The 14,736-nt window shown below is 48.0% G+C and overlaps 1 protein-coding gene across 1 annotated transcript; it reads left to right on the forward strand.

Annotated features, from left to right (window-relative positions):
* Positions 1–3,582: 3,582 nt before the first annotated feature.
* Positions 3,583–14,503, forward strand: LOC143131590 (uncharacterized). Its single transcript, XM_076291228.1, has 4 exons — positions 3,583–3,708; positions 4,956–5,089; positions 7,050–7,258; positions 11,636–14,503. Exons 1-4 carry the CDS (start codon positions 3,585–3,587, stop codon positions 12,837–12,839), a joined length of 1,671 nt encoding a protein of 556 aa, XP_076147343.1. The 5' UTR covers positions 3,583–3,584; the 3' UTR covers positions 12,840–14,503.
* Positions 14,504–14,736: the final 233 nt, after the last annotated feature.

The raw sequence follows: 14,736 nt of genomic DNA on the forward strand, positions 1-14,736 counted from the left end.
GGATACATTATACACAGCCTACATCACATGAACCCAGGTTACCCCACGTTGCTCTTCATGTTGATGAATGGACCAGTTGTCATGGTCCTGCTATTACTATGCTACTGTGGAAATAAGCAGATGCTATTGGTGATGCTACATAGCAGCTGTGCCATTTCATTGGTTAGAACACGGGCAGACCTTCAGATCGATCCAGCACGTATCATCCACCATATCTAGCATTGCAGATGCCCCACCATATCATCCACCATATCCAGCATCACGGATGCCCCCTGATTTCCCATCCATGTTCCAGTGGGTGACGTCTTCTCCTAGAAATCTAGTCAAATGTAATTGGCTGCCAGGGCAGTCTCACAACTCTCCGTTGGCTTGCGACCTGGAAAAATTAAACTTCGATAAGGCCAATCACATCGTGTATAGAATCAGTAGGCGGGCTTAACATAATGATTGATGGCAGAGTTGCAACGGTTCGGCGTGAATTCCCTGCTACTTGAAAACAAAGAAGATGGATGTTACTGTTGGCGAACAGCCCCTCGGACTGAGCACTGCGAAATCTTGATGTGGGTCTGGCTCGTCAAGCTAGCCTTCTCCCATATCTTACAATGTCTCAGCGAGCACGCTTTAGGCTCTCAGGAGTCAAAGGCAGCCAGCTCAGGAACAGGGCAGCGTGGAGTGTGTGTGTGTGTGGAGTGTGTGTGTGGAGTGTGTGTGTGGAGTGTGTGTGGAGTGTGTGTGGAGTGTGTGTGTGTGCGTGTGTGTGTGGAGTGTGTGTGGAGTATGTGTGTGGAGTGTGTGTGTGGAGTGTGTGTGGAGTGTGTGTGTGTGTGGAGTGTGTGTGTGGAGGCCCTTGCTGTCCTCAGGTCAGGTCAGGAGGTAACATCCCAGCCAGGTTAAACAGGAAGCCCTGAGCGAAGGGGTTCCGTTGTGGCCTTTAATTATTGATGCTATCGTCCGGTGTGGCTGTCTCGCGCCGTTTAAATCTTCCTCTCCGACCCTCGAATAAAGTGCCTTACATCACTATGGGTCACTATGGGTCTCTACGGGCCGCCGGGAGCTCACCAGACAAGGATGCTGTTGAAGCCCACAGCAATCATTCCGCCTTACTGCTCTCTCCCTCTTTCTCTCTCTCACTCTCTCCCTCTCTCTCTCTCTCTCTCTCTCTCTCTCTCTCTTGCTCCATGTCTCCCCCTCTCCCCCTCTCTCCTGCTTGCCATAAGGGAAGTGGCTGCAATAATACAGCCATTAAAATGAAATGAAAACTTGAAGTGGTCTGAAAGGAGCGCTTAAATGCGTGCCAAACCCTACTCCCTCTCCCCCCCTCTCTCTCTCTGTCCCTACTTTCTGTGTCCCTCCATCCCCCCTCCCTCTCACCGCTGGTTGTCACTACCCCTCGTCATCACACCTTGCTCCTTTCCCCCAGTGGCTCTCCCCTTACGGGTGTAGATGCATTTTAAATGGTCAGTTGCTGCCCATCTTCCTCTGTCTCTGTTTCCAAAGCTCTGTGCGTCTTCGTGTTCCATCATTTCAGGGAAGAGAGGTGGGGAGGGGAGCGCGTCCGGGCCGTGAGACAGACCGCGGGGATTACGTCAGCGGAACTGCTGCCGGAGTCCCTGGTGAACGGGGCAGGAGCAGTGTGTGTGTGTGTGTGTGTGTGTGTGTGTGTGTGTGTGTGTGTGTGTGTGTGTGTGTGTGTGTGTGTGTAAGACCAGCTGCTCCATCCCCTCCATCCACTGCAGATGCAAATTTATGTTGGCATATATTTCTGGCCGTGCATGGGTGGGGGGTGGGTTCATCAAAGTGTTACATTGTGTGTCAACTCCCAATCTGAAGCCTCTGTCTGTGTCAACACCCACATCTTAATGAAAGTGCACCAGACAGCAGCCAGCAGACACAACACCAACGCAAATAAAGACAACACAGCCGAGTGAAGAGTCACATGCGAAAGAGAGAGAGGGAGAGAGAGAGGGAGAGAGAGAGAGAGAGAGGGAGAGAGAGAGAGAGAGTCCTTTTCTTAAGAGTGACACCACAAGAAAGCGCGGCACGAGAGGCAGGGAGTTCAGCGCTGTCCCTTTGATCCCGGCTCTGACATGGCAATCATCCTTTGTAGCCGAGGAAACAACTTACTTCTGCCCTTCTGTTTTTTTAACGAGTGAAACTCACACAATAGTCACCCGATCTGGCCGACGGCAGAAACGGCTGTGGCGGCACTGCGTGCGCTTGCCTTGCCGGGGCTGTTTTGCAAGGCAAATGTTCAAGCCCTTGCGTGCGGGCCGTGTGGAAATTATGGGGGAAGGTTGAATATTTTAGAGGGAATCTGTCATTCCTGACAGAAAGCAAAGCTATTGCTGGAAAGGGAGATGAATTACAAATGTGGGATGGGTTTTTGCCCTTTCTCTTTCTTTTTTCCCCTCTCTTCCCTCTTTCTTTTTTCCCCTCTCTTCCCTCTTTCTTTTTTTCCTCGTCCGTCTTCTTCTACGCCAGGGCAGGGCAGGGCAGGGCAGGGCTGTTCCTCGGCAGCCGGTGTCACGCGATGTTTGACAAACAAGGCTGGCCCCCGTGACCTCAGAGCCAGAGGGGCCTTAGAGAGGCACTTTAACGGCTGCCTGACCAAAATGATACAAATGAAATATCTGAGTGCAAGTCAAGCATTTATGTGTCAAACCTCCAGGAAGATAGCAGAAGACAGAAGCATATGAACACAAAACAAACCAGGACTTTTCCCCTCTCAGATCTAACCTATTCAAGTGAACTATATGATACCACACTTTAGAACATCCAAACATCCAAACACACCAAACAGTTTATTGGCAATGTGTTCAAGCATAAATATATTTTTTTTTTTATCTGTCGTGAAAAAAAAAAAGATTGCTTCCAAATGTCATGCTTTTAAATCAAGTTCCAGAAGAATTTAATGAGTATTTGAGGGAACATCCGATTCTAAGTTTAGAGCGTGATGACATGAGTTGGAATGTGTATCTCCACGCTTCACTGCGAAAGCCACACACACACACACACACTTGGCTATTTTATCCCATTCCTTCTTTACAACATGCTAACTTCAGAAGTTCGGCACAAACATCGCAAATGGCATCTGTGTTTACATGGGACAAGCAGAGCATCGGCCCAGCCAATCAGATGTGAGTGAGCCCGGCCCGGCCAATCAGACGCGAGTGAAGAGGAGTATAGGGCCATTTGGGGCTTGGCTGGGTCTCTGTGTGCGTGCGTGCGTGCGTGCGTTCGTGGCTGTTCTCTCTCTACGGGGTGAGGTAGCAGGGATGTTCACTCAAGCGTCTCAGAGGTTAAGTGCAGGGGGCACTACTGATTGCAAACACAATGCAGGCTCGTTGCCGTTAATTCCAGGGTAGGTCATGTGCATCTGTGTGTGGGTGTGTGTGTGTGTGAGGGGTTATGGGTCAGTGCACTGATATATCTCACTCTCATCCCCCCTACCACCTCCTCCTCTGCTTTCTCTCCCCCCTCTCTCTTTCTTTCTCTCCCTCCCTCTGTTCCCTCTCTCTCCCTCTCTTCCTCTCTCTCTCTCTCTCTCTCTCTCTCTCTCTCTCCCCCTCCCCCAGACGGACGTGATGCACCAGAATGTCTTTGACTACATCCATGTGGACGACAGACAGGAGTTCCGCCGGCAGCTCCACTGGGCCATGAACCCCACGCAGCAGAGCTCCCACCACCCCCATTCAGCTGCAGGAACTGGTGTGTGGAGAATGACCATCAACACACACACACACACACACCAACACCCACACACTCACACACACCCCCCACACACACACACACACACCTACACACACACACACACACACACCGACACCCACACACTCACACCCCCCCCCCCCCCCACACACACACACACCAACACCAACACACTCACACACACACACACACACACACACACTCACACCCCCCCCCCCCACACACACACACACACACACACCAACACCCACACACTCACACCCCCCCCCCCCCCACACACACACACACACCCACACACACTCTTGAATTTCCCCTTGGGGATCAATAAAGTATCTAAAATCTCTGGTAATACATCACCCTATCAGCACTGACAACACCAGCCCTGCAAAAACAGTTCTCCCTGCAACACCATGCCCCCAAAGTAGTGCACATTATCCTGTAGTGCACATTATCATGTAGTGCACATTACCCTGTAGTGCACATTATCCTTAAGTAGTGCACATTACCCTGTAGTGCACATTACCCTGTAGTGCACATTATCCTTAAGTAGTGCACATTATCCTGTAGTGCACATTATCCTTAAGTAGTTCACATTATCCTGTAGTGCACATTATCCTGTAGTGCACATTATCCTTAAGTAGTGCACATAATCCTGTAGTGCACATTATCCTTAAGTAGTGCACAATTATCCTGTAGTGCACATTATCCTTAAGTAGTGCACATTATCCTGTAGTGCACATAATCCTGTAGTGCACATAATCCTGTAGTGCACATTATCCTGCAGCACCACCTCTGCTCCCCCTCAACCAACACACCACTCCACCTCTCCACCTCTCCAATTACACATTTGGATATTTGGATTTTTGGTAATAGACTATTAGTCTACTAGTATCTCATGCACCAGCTCCTCTGCTGTATATTAGGTAGCCATGTGTATCGCTTGTAACATGCAGCTGATTGGCCGAAAAAATAACAAAAGCATGTCAATGGCCAACACGCCCCAGCACAAAGAGAAGAACGAAAAAAACAAAAATCACTAATTTGAAAAAAAAAAGCTTAAATTGGGTTTTGCGCGATTTCGTCCAGGCCAACTTGCTGCTGGTTTTCATATGGCGGGTCACAATAGTGGAATTCTATACAAATGTATCAGTTAACAAATAGTATGTATTTAAACAATGCTGCTTAGTATGTGCCATGTTGATCTGGAGTGTTGCCGTGGCAACGGCCTCTGTGTGTCCCTGTGACAGGTGAGGACTTTGTAGTGAACCGGCTGTTTCATTCTCAAGAGGCCGGCGGCGTCTCTCCGGAACTTTCTCCCTTCCTCAACCGCTGCTTCATCTCCAGGGTGAGATGCCTGCTGGACAGCACCTCCGGCTTCCTGGTGAGTCGCCTCGGTGACCTTAGCCAGGTCAGAGTTCAAAGGTCATGAATAGCAATAGGTTACCCACCAGACTGAAAAATCACTTGTGTCATGCAGGTGAAACAGAACATCTAAAACAAATAAGAGCAGTTCAAAATGTCATGATTTGAATCATTGTTCACAACACTCTGACTTCCATCAGTATAAAGACTTGAGTGTGTATATTAGGTCAAGTATGTAGACTATAATAAGTTAACCTTGCCTGAGGCTCATACAGCAACTCATATCAATCAAAATTGGCTTCAGCTGAAGACTGGACATTGACAGTGACATTTTTTCATGAGTAGAAATAATGATTGCGACTTTTGCGACATAATGTATGTGCGATAACACAGATGAGCCCGTTGTGGGATTGTACACGTGGTTACTGTATTGTGGATTGAAGAGAACATAGAATCTCTCGTCCGTGGGGAGTGACCTCTGTTAGCCTCTGCTGCTGAACTCCTGACCTCTGCCACTGCCCGTCCCCTCGAGTCACAGCTGAGCTGCGCTGGATTAGAATGTTTATGGCATGACCCCTGTGACCTCTGCCACAATCTGTCCTCTGTCCTGGCCTCGTGGCGGAGTCTCCGTCTGTCCTCCTCCTGTCTGGGACGGTCAGAGAAAGTGTTGTTCTGTGCGCTGTGTGGGTTTGAAAGGGATAGCCATGTGAAAAAACTGAGCTGGCTGGACGCTCACCTCAAAATGACTAACAGAAGCAGCCTTCGCCAGACGCATTTGTGGAAAGTCGTTGTCCAAAGGTCAAGGGCAAACCCGTGGTGTGTCAACCCACTCCCCCCACAGACACACACACACACACACACACACACAAACACACAAATACACACACACACACACACTCAGTGGGATTGAGGTATTGTGAGAACCAAACTGTTTTTCAGTACGCCATAATGACTTCCCCCCATCAACAGCTCTTTTTGCCGACCGTTCACCAAGTTCATATTTTCAGTGTGTGTGTGTGTGTGTGTGTGTGTGTGTGTGTGTGTGTGTTGTTCACCAGAGTGGTCTGGCCACTGGTCAGGAGGAGAGGCAGCAGAGAGCAGCGGGGTAAAACCGCACGCGGAGAGCGTCCTCCAGCGAGGGTCACCACGGGCTCTTGTCCGCAGGGCTGGCTAGGCTCTGCGGCAGTAACACAGCACTATCATTTGGTTTGCGATCGGGACCAGGGGTCTTGGCCCACGTCCTGGAAAACATGAATCAGAGCGAGCTTATCCACAAGTATGAATCGAGTTTGCCGGAGTACGACACGGTTGTTGATGTCAAATTAGGCGGAACCAATTGATTTCCATGTTATTGTTGTGAGCAAGTGATGTTTCTTTTCAGATATGTACGACGGCTGATCACATCGCAGGCCTGAACCAGAAGCACACTGACATGAGAATACTGACATTTCAAAAACATTTACAGTAGAGCACCATGCAGGCCTGCAGCTAAAGAAAGACAAATAATTCATTAGTGTTTGGAGGGCAGACTTGGTGAGTTGTTAAGAAACTTATGGGATTTGAAATGAATCACAGATTACAGTTTGATGAGGGTTTGGAGTTGTGCAGACTGTTCTATGTTGCCTTTATTGCTACAAAAAGACAAAGCTTTAGCTGTCTGCTCATCTCATTTTTTGCTGATGGGCAGTGAGCGGTCAGTCCAGCTTTTCTCTCTTGAATCGCCAGTGTCTGGTCACACTGATGAACTAATTACTCTTGACCTGTGACCCCAGTCCAGCGCAGAGCCTTTAAGACTAAATAATATCACAATATCAGGATAATGCCATTTGCCACCTCAATAGCCATCCTTTGAAGACATTGGACCTTATCAAAATGGCTGCCATCCCTCTCCATCAGAAGCTTCTTCAATGCCATACCTGCTCTAGTAGTGACGACTCAGTGAGTAGTCCATAATGTCCACTCCTCTGTGTCCACCTCAGACCATGCAGTTCCAGGGCAGGCTGAAGTTCCTGCAGGGGCAGAAGAAGAAGACGCCCTCCGGTGCCCCACTGCCCCCCCAGCTGGCGCTCTTCTGCGTGGCCGTGCCCCTTCTGCTGCCCTCCATCACCGAGATGAAGATGAAGACGATGATGATGAGGGGCAAACAGAAGAGCGGCAGCAACGGAATCCTCACCGCACTGGAGCACAGGTACAGCACGACCAAGATGATGATGATGATGATGATGATGATGGTGATGGTGGTGGTGGTAGTGGTGGTGATGATTCCTTTCAGTAGGGCCCAAACAAACATTAATGTGGAAAAATGCAACTATGTTTACATTGACAGGAATTGACATTATAATTCAAGACAGCCCACATCATGCAAGCAGTCACAGCACCAAATATTACCAACAATGACAGCATGAGCTTCCATAGCACCAAATAGCACCATCAACACTGTTTGGCCATTGTGATCATTACCAGTGATGACCATTACCTCATGATCCTGCCTCTACACACTCACCTGCCCATTTCTCTCTTAGATTATTTTTCTGCAATCTGATATAAAACAGAAACAACCACCCTGCAAATGTCCTGTGCCAGTATACTACATAATAAATGTGCAGTGTCAGTATATTTATATAATATAGAAATGTATATTTGCATTAAAGTTCTATTTATATTATGGGCCATAACTTGAACAGAGGGCAAAGTCCAAAGTCTAACTAAAGGTAATTTCAAAAGTAGGCAGAAACGATTTGCTAATTTAACAGCTTGGGCAAGACCTTAGCCGTAAACATAGTGTAGACCAGCTCATAACACATGGTACATACAGAACTAGCTAGTTCCTGCGCGAGATCTTTGCTTATCGATAAACTTTGCACTTTGCCTGCCATTTTGATCTGGCCACTGTTATCTTTTTAGTAGCGGTGTGTATGACAGCCTTGAGACTGTAATCAATCTGTTGGAAATGGATGAGCGTGATGCATTGGAGCGGCAGCCCTTGTTAATGCATGTACTGTACCACTTGCTCTTATTCACTCACACGCAGCCAAGACTGAACGGCCGTGCCCTCAGGTTGGTTCCATGTCAACTCCAGCCTTGTCTGTTTGGTAGCCTCAGTGCTTTGTAGTGGATCAGGAAGACGCTTTTAGTACGTTTGGTCTAAAAGTGTTTCACGTGCAAACAAGGACACTTCAGTGTAGGCGCTAGAACATCCATTCAGTGCAAATTCAAGATGTCGAAAACAATTCTGTCTGTGAAAAGGCTTTTGACAGTCTTTGGCACTCTGTGACACTGTCAAACTAATCACTCAAGCAAAAACTCATGAAATTCCAAGATAGGGCAGTTCAACCACATCTGCGGCAAATAAAAATTTCAGTGACGTTGTCAAAGTGGCCTAACTCATGGATGAATGACCTTGACAAAGACGCTTCACTGTTCTCCTCACTCCACAGAAAGTCTGTGCAGGTGGAAAAAACAACGTCTGAAAAGTCACGATTGAAATCAATCCCAATCAATCAAACTCTATCCATCAAACATTATGACGCAGTAGCTTTGGGTTAATCAGGTCTGCATTTACACGTATGACCCATGGGCAGTTCATTCAACCTGACTCAACTTCACAAACTCTGCACATAAAGAAGGGAAGTAGCATTGCTTTAATAACTGCTATCTCCCATTGTTGCGCGCACAGGGGTAAGCTCCTAAACCGCATACTTTCCATTTCCACCTTTGATTTTGGGTCCAAGTTATTTTTAAAGCTTTTTTTTATCGTGCCGGTAATGTTTTACAGCGCAACTGAGATTTCGGTTACTGGCTCCGACTCAGCATGTATATAACATGATTAGAAAAGTATTGGCCGTCAGACAGATAGCCCATGTTCTGAGGGAGCCAGAGATGGACAACAGATGTGTGTGTAGGACGTGAAAAAAGAGAGCCCAGTCCACTCCTAACGCAGAGATTTGGCACGGAGGAGGGATCGTCTGTGAAACGCATCAGTGTGTCCCTGAAGGAACAACAGGTGTTCGGGGTGAAGGCAGCACAGAGAGAGCATGAAGACGTACGTAATGTCTCAGTGGCACACAAACCAAAAGAGCACAATTAAGGACCAAGACAGAGACAAAATAGCACCAAGCAGCTGTGGAGGAGAGAAAGAAAAACAGAGAGAGAAAGGGGAGAGAGAGAGAGAGAGAAAAGGGGAGAGAGAGAGAAAGAAAAACAGAGAGAGAGAGAGAGAGAGAGAGAGAGTGAAAGGGGGAGAGAGAGAGAGAGATAAAGGGGGAGAGAGAGAGAAAAATGGGGAAAGAGAGAAAGGGGGGGAGAGAGAGATGGGGGGAGAGAGAGAGAAATTGGGAAGAGAGAGAGAGAGAGAGAGAAAGGGAGAGAGAGAGAAATCGGGAGTCAAAAAAACAAAAAGAGAAAGAAATACAGAAAGAGAGAGTGACACAGAAAACCAAGTGACTAAGAGAGAGAAAAAGCTCAACTGTTTCTGTTACTCACAGGACTAAGCTACACAGCATGCTCCTACGATATCTCCCAGTGACCAGTCAACACTTGCACTCAGTGGCTCAGGTTACAGCCGTGGACCCCTCACCCCTCAGTCACCACTTAGACTCGATGGCACAGGTTACAGGTTACAGGGCACAGGTTACAGGGCACAGGTTACAGGTTACAGTCACTGACCGCTCTCTGTTCCCACACTGTGATGCTGCCCCCAACTGAACTGGAGACTGCAGACGAGCCGAGCCTGTGACTCAGCTAGGTAAGGACCTCACCAGCTAGGTGAGGTCTGAACCAGACGTAGTCTGACCAGTCAGCCAGGGGAGACCGAGAGGGTGAGACCATGAGAGAGTCCCGCTAGGTCCTCTTTCCTGCCCATAAATCAGAGGTTAGGCTCGTCCTGGAGGTCGGTGCGTTTGGGCAGTCCGGCAGTCAGGGCGGACTTCTTTTTATCGACGCTGCAGGATTAGATCCCTCGGGATTAGCTGTGGTTGGATTAGTCATTCAGACTTGGCCACATAGGCACATCACACAACCACAGCACAACAACAGACATTTAAACACAACCACGGCACAACAACAGACATTTACACACAACCACATCACAACAATAGACATTTACACACAACCACATCACAACAACAGACATTTACACACAACCACATCACAACAACAGACATTTACACACAATCACATCATAACAATAGACATTAACACAAAACCACAGCACAACAACAGACATTTACATACAACCACACCACGACAACAGACATTTACGTACAAACACAGCACAACAACAGACATTTATATACACACACAGAACAACAGACATTTACATACAACCACAGCATAACAACAGACATTTAAGGGACAAATATAATATATTGTATGCTGTATATGCAACTATATGCATTACAATGGGATATTTATTTCTGCTGGACAGTTTATTTCCATACTGCAAGTGAAGTGCCACATGGAAAAGTACCATTACTGCACTCAGCAGTTAAGTTTGTGATCGTGGGCAAGTTACTACTAACTGTGTTGAATGCAGAACACCCACGTCTGGATTATGACTCAAGCTTTCTTCCCATTTACGCTCATTTCATCATCTATGGCACGAGGTTCCTTGAAACTGATAGATGTCCACAGACACATCAGGCCGTGCACAGACAAAGGTTTCAAAACATGTTTTTGCGCTCAGACGAACCAAGAGAAATTAATGCTTTGAACATGCGTCTTGTTTTTCGAGCCCAGGCTGGTCCCGACTTGGTGTTCTGTCTCAAGTGAAGGCGAGCTCGGCCAACTCCACACTAAAACGCACCATCCCACCCTTTCCTGTGCGCACAGGCAGGCTTGAGATCAACTTGTGATCCAACTATGAGCTGGATGAACTGCATTTTAATATCTGAATACTGATTTTATGACACAAATCATAGAGAGACGCTGGTATTCGCCTTGTCTCATGACTGATTTATTAGTCTTATTAGAATCTTTGGTGAGGTCTCTGTGCGGCTAAGATGACAAAACATTATTATTGATGTCAGATTGCAGATGTTTTCAGACTGAATTTGTTTGCTCTTCTCTCTCTCTCTCTCTCTCTCTCTCTCTTTTCATCTGTTCTTCCCTTGTTACCTCACCCTCAATACTGCCATCTCTCTCTTCCCTCCACATTCCTCTGGCTCCCTCTCTGTCCTGTATCCTCCATCCACATGTTCTACCCTCTGTCCTGTATCTGTCCTGTATCTGTCCTGTATCCTCCATCCACATGTTCTACCCTCTGTCCTGTATCTGTCCTGTATCTGTCCTGTATCTGTCCTGTATCCTCCACTGCTCCTTCTTTCCTCTTTCCATCTTTTTCTCTCTCTTCCTCATCTTTCGTTTCTCCTTTTTTCCTCTCCGGTTCTTTTCCTCTGTCCCATCCTTCTCTCTTCATCCCTCTGCCTCTTTCTCTATCTCTCTCTTTGACTCTCCATCTCTCTCTCTGTCTCACCCTTTCTCCATCTGCCCTGTTCTCTCTCTCTCTCTCCCCCCCTCCCTCTCCCTCTCTTTCTCTCTCTCCCTCTCTCTCTCTCTCTCTCTCTAGTGATGACCAGTACCGGCGGCACGCGGTGGCAGACGTTCTGGGGGAGGGTGGGGAGGCTCTGCTGCTGAACTGCCCGACCCCGGTGCTGCGGCACCACACGCCCTGGACCCCTCTCTCCAAGGACAGCGGCGGCGGAGGCCTCAAGTACAAGAGCGACGGCTACTGCACCAGCCAAGACGAGCCGCTCAACTTCTGCAAGTCCTCCGGGGCGACGGGTCTGAGGGGTCACGGGCCGGACGGAGGCTGGCCACTGAGGGCGGGCGTGGGCGCGGGCGGCGGTTACCGCGGCAACCTCAACATGTCCCCCACCACCGCCGCCGCCGCGCGCCTGGGCAAGGTGGGGCACTACAGCAAGCCCTACCGCATGTCGCCCGGCTACCACCACGCCGCCCGGCCGGACCTCTACATGCCCAGGCCGTACGGGGGCGGAAGTGGGGCGGCGTGCGACGATGACATCGAGGGCTACTGTGCAGTGGACGGCATCAAGAGCGAGAACGGCGGCTACGAGAGCCACGGCGGGGGCGTGTGCTACGACGGACGCCTGCTGCCGCAGATGCCCATCAAGGTGGAGCAGGACTCGGACTCGGAGAACGGCTGCGACGCCTACGGCCGGCCATGGGGCTGCCGCCAGCCGCTGGACCGACGCTACGGCGGCGGGGGGGTCTACCAGGGCGGCGGGGGGGGCGTGCAGATGAAGGCAGAAGGGGAGTTCTACGAGCAGTACTCCCCCTGCCAGAGGAGCAAAGCCATCATGTCGCCCGCACCCTTCAACGGCCACTACCAGAACCTGTGCGGCAGCGGACCTGGCCCCGGGTCCAGCGTGGTGGGCCGTCCACTCAAGTGCGTCCGGAACAAGGAGCCCCCAGCGCAGGCCACCCAGTTCAGCCCTCCGCAGAGGCTCGGCCCGTCAGACCCGCTCTGCGGCAGCCAGACGGCCAACTGCATGGACGCCCACGGATACGGCGGCGGCTACGGACCGCAGGACTACAAGCTGGGCTACGAGGTCAAAGGTCACGGGCTCCTGCACTCCATCAAGCGCGAGCCCATGGACTCCCCACCGTGGCACGATGGAGGAGGAGCAAGAGGAGGAGGAGGAGGCGGGGGACACGAGCCGCCACAAGTAGCTCTGCAGAGGGGCGTCTTGCCCAACTGCATGATGGGAAATGGGCCGCACAAAACCAACCCGTACGTCTACATGCAGTAGACGCTCACGCAAACCACCTCGCAATGCAGTCCGTCACTAACGCACAATCTCTACAGACTGGTTCAGCTCAGGTTATCAACTCTTTGTTCGAGTGGAGATCGTTATGTTTCTCTTTGTTCATTTGTTTGTCTGTTTTGCTTGTATTATTTTTTCTGAAAGGATGATGTTTCAAATATGCACTTTTGCTATAGAGTAAATATGAACTCTTTTCCTGACTCACACCATTTCTGTTGTTATGTGCGATGTTCTACAGTACAGTGGAATGTTCTACAGTACACTGGGATGTTCTACAGTGGGATGTTCTAGAGTACAGTGGGATGTTCTACAGTACACTGGGATGTTCTACAGTACAGTGGGATGTTCTACAGTACAGTGGGATGTTCTACAGTACAGTGGGATGTTCTACAGTACAGTGGGGTGTTCTACAGTGGGATGTTCTACAGTACAGTGGGATGTTCTACAGTGGGATGTTCTACAGTACAGTGGGATGTTCTGAAGTACAGTGGGGTGTTCTACAGTACAGTGGGATGTTCTACAGTGGGATGTTCTACAGTACAGTGGGATGTTCTGAAGTACAGTGGGGTGTTCTACAGTACAGTGGGATGTTCTACAGTGGGATGTTCTACAGTACAGTGGGATGTTCTACAGTACAGTGGGATGTTCTACAGTGGGATGTTCTACAGTACAGTGGGATGTTCTACAGTACAGTGGGATGTTCTAGAGTACAGTGGGATGTTCCCAAGTACAGTGGCATGTTCTACACTAAAGTTAGACAGTTGACTGTTTCTCTGTCACCTTTAGGGAGTGAGTGAGTGATTGAGAGAGCTTTTGGTTTATACCACAACACATGTACAAATGTTTGACTAAATCAAAACTCTTTTTTTTTCTTTTACGTTTTAAGTTGTTTATTTTGTTGAAATAAATGATCAGTGCAACAGGTGTAACAGTTAATGCATGCTTATTTCTAATCAGGTTTCTTTTGAAGACTAAACTGAAGGATTGGGTTTTTAATGAATGGTACTGTGTACATATTTATGTGAGTGTGTGTGTGTGTATGTTTGTTAGTGAGAATGGGAATGGGAGTGAATGAGTGTTTGTGTGTGTGTGTGTGTGTGTGTGTGTGTGTGAGAGAGAGAGAGAGAGAGAGAGAGAGAGAGAGAGAGAGAGAGAGAAAGAGAGAGTTTGGAAGGTTTTGTATTTTATATCATGTTTTGACAATGCTGCACTAATTCTATGATCATCAAATGCCCCATTTCAATATTTTTTGTAGTCATAAAAATGCATCCAGTCCTTATGTTAGACACATTTGCAATTTGTTCTTTGATGAGAAACATCATTCAGTGTGACTACTGTGTTTTTCTTCTATTGACTTAAAACTTGCACTACTGCGACTGGATAATCTGTAGGATATCTACCTAGACTTAATGTCAAATTGACATGCACAAACATTATGACACCACATTACAATTTTAATTCGATGTTTGTAAAGGTTTTTTTTGAGGTCCCATAATGAGTATTTATTGTCTTGGGGGTTTGTGTATTTAAACAGAGTTTCTGTTTCACGAAGGATTAAAGAAGACTTTTATCTGTACTATTACTCTGACACATTAACAACAACAACAACAACAACAACTTGTTTTCTTGTTACTTTTCTGTGAGGCTTTTCCAAAACATGTTGCAATAAAAAAACATAAAATGTTTTCAGTGAGCATGTTGTGCTTATTTCATGTCTTCTGTGTCAAACATTACATTCAACAAACAATCACATAAGCCATAGTGAATAGCCACTGAGTTTAAGAGATATTTTTGTTGGTATTATTAGAGGAATTCGGTACCCTTTAGTGCTAAATGGGTACCCAGTATGTTCCTACATTGTTTTCATTTAAAAGCGACCAGG

This window comes from Alosa pseudoharengus, unplaced genomic scaffold (assembly GCF_046254945.1).
Source record: "Alosa pseudoharengus isolate Yale_2024_CS ecotype anadromous, Long Island Sound unplaced genomic scaffold, YU_APseudo_1.1 YU_APseudo_1.1_scf_18, whole genome shotgun sequence".
NCBI lineage: Eukaryota > Metazoa > Chordata > Actinopteri > Clupeiformes > Clupeidae > Alosa > Alosa pseudoharengus.

Bases quoted from the DNA above. Each gene is read 5' to 3' on its own strand.
- LOC143131590 (XM_076291228.1), top strand. From the start codon at position 3,585: ATGCACCAGAATGTCTTTGACTACATCCATGTGGACGACAGACAGGAG. The intron at 3,709-4,955 runs GTGTGTGGAGAA...TCCCTGTGACAG, and splicing joins CCATTCAGCTGCAGGAACTG to GTGAGGACTTTGTAGTGAAC. The intron at 7,259-11,635 runs GTACAGCACGAC...CTCTCTCTCTAG, and splicing joins CTCACCGCACTGGAGCACAG to TGATGACCAGTACCGGCGGC.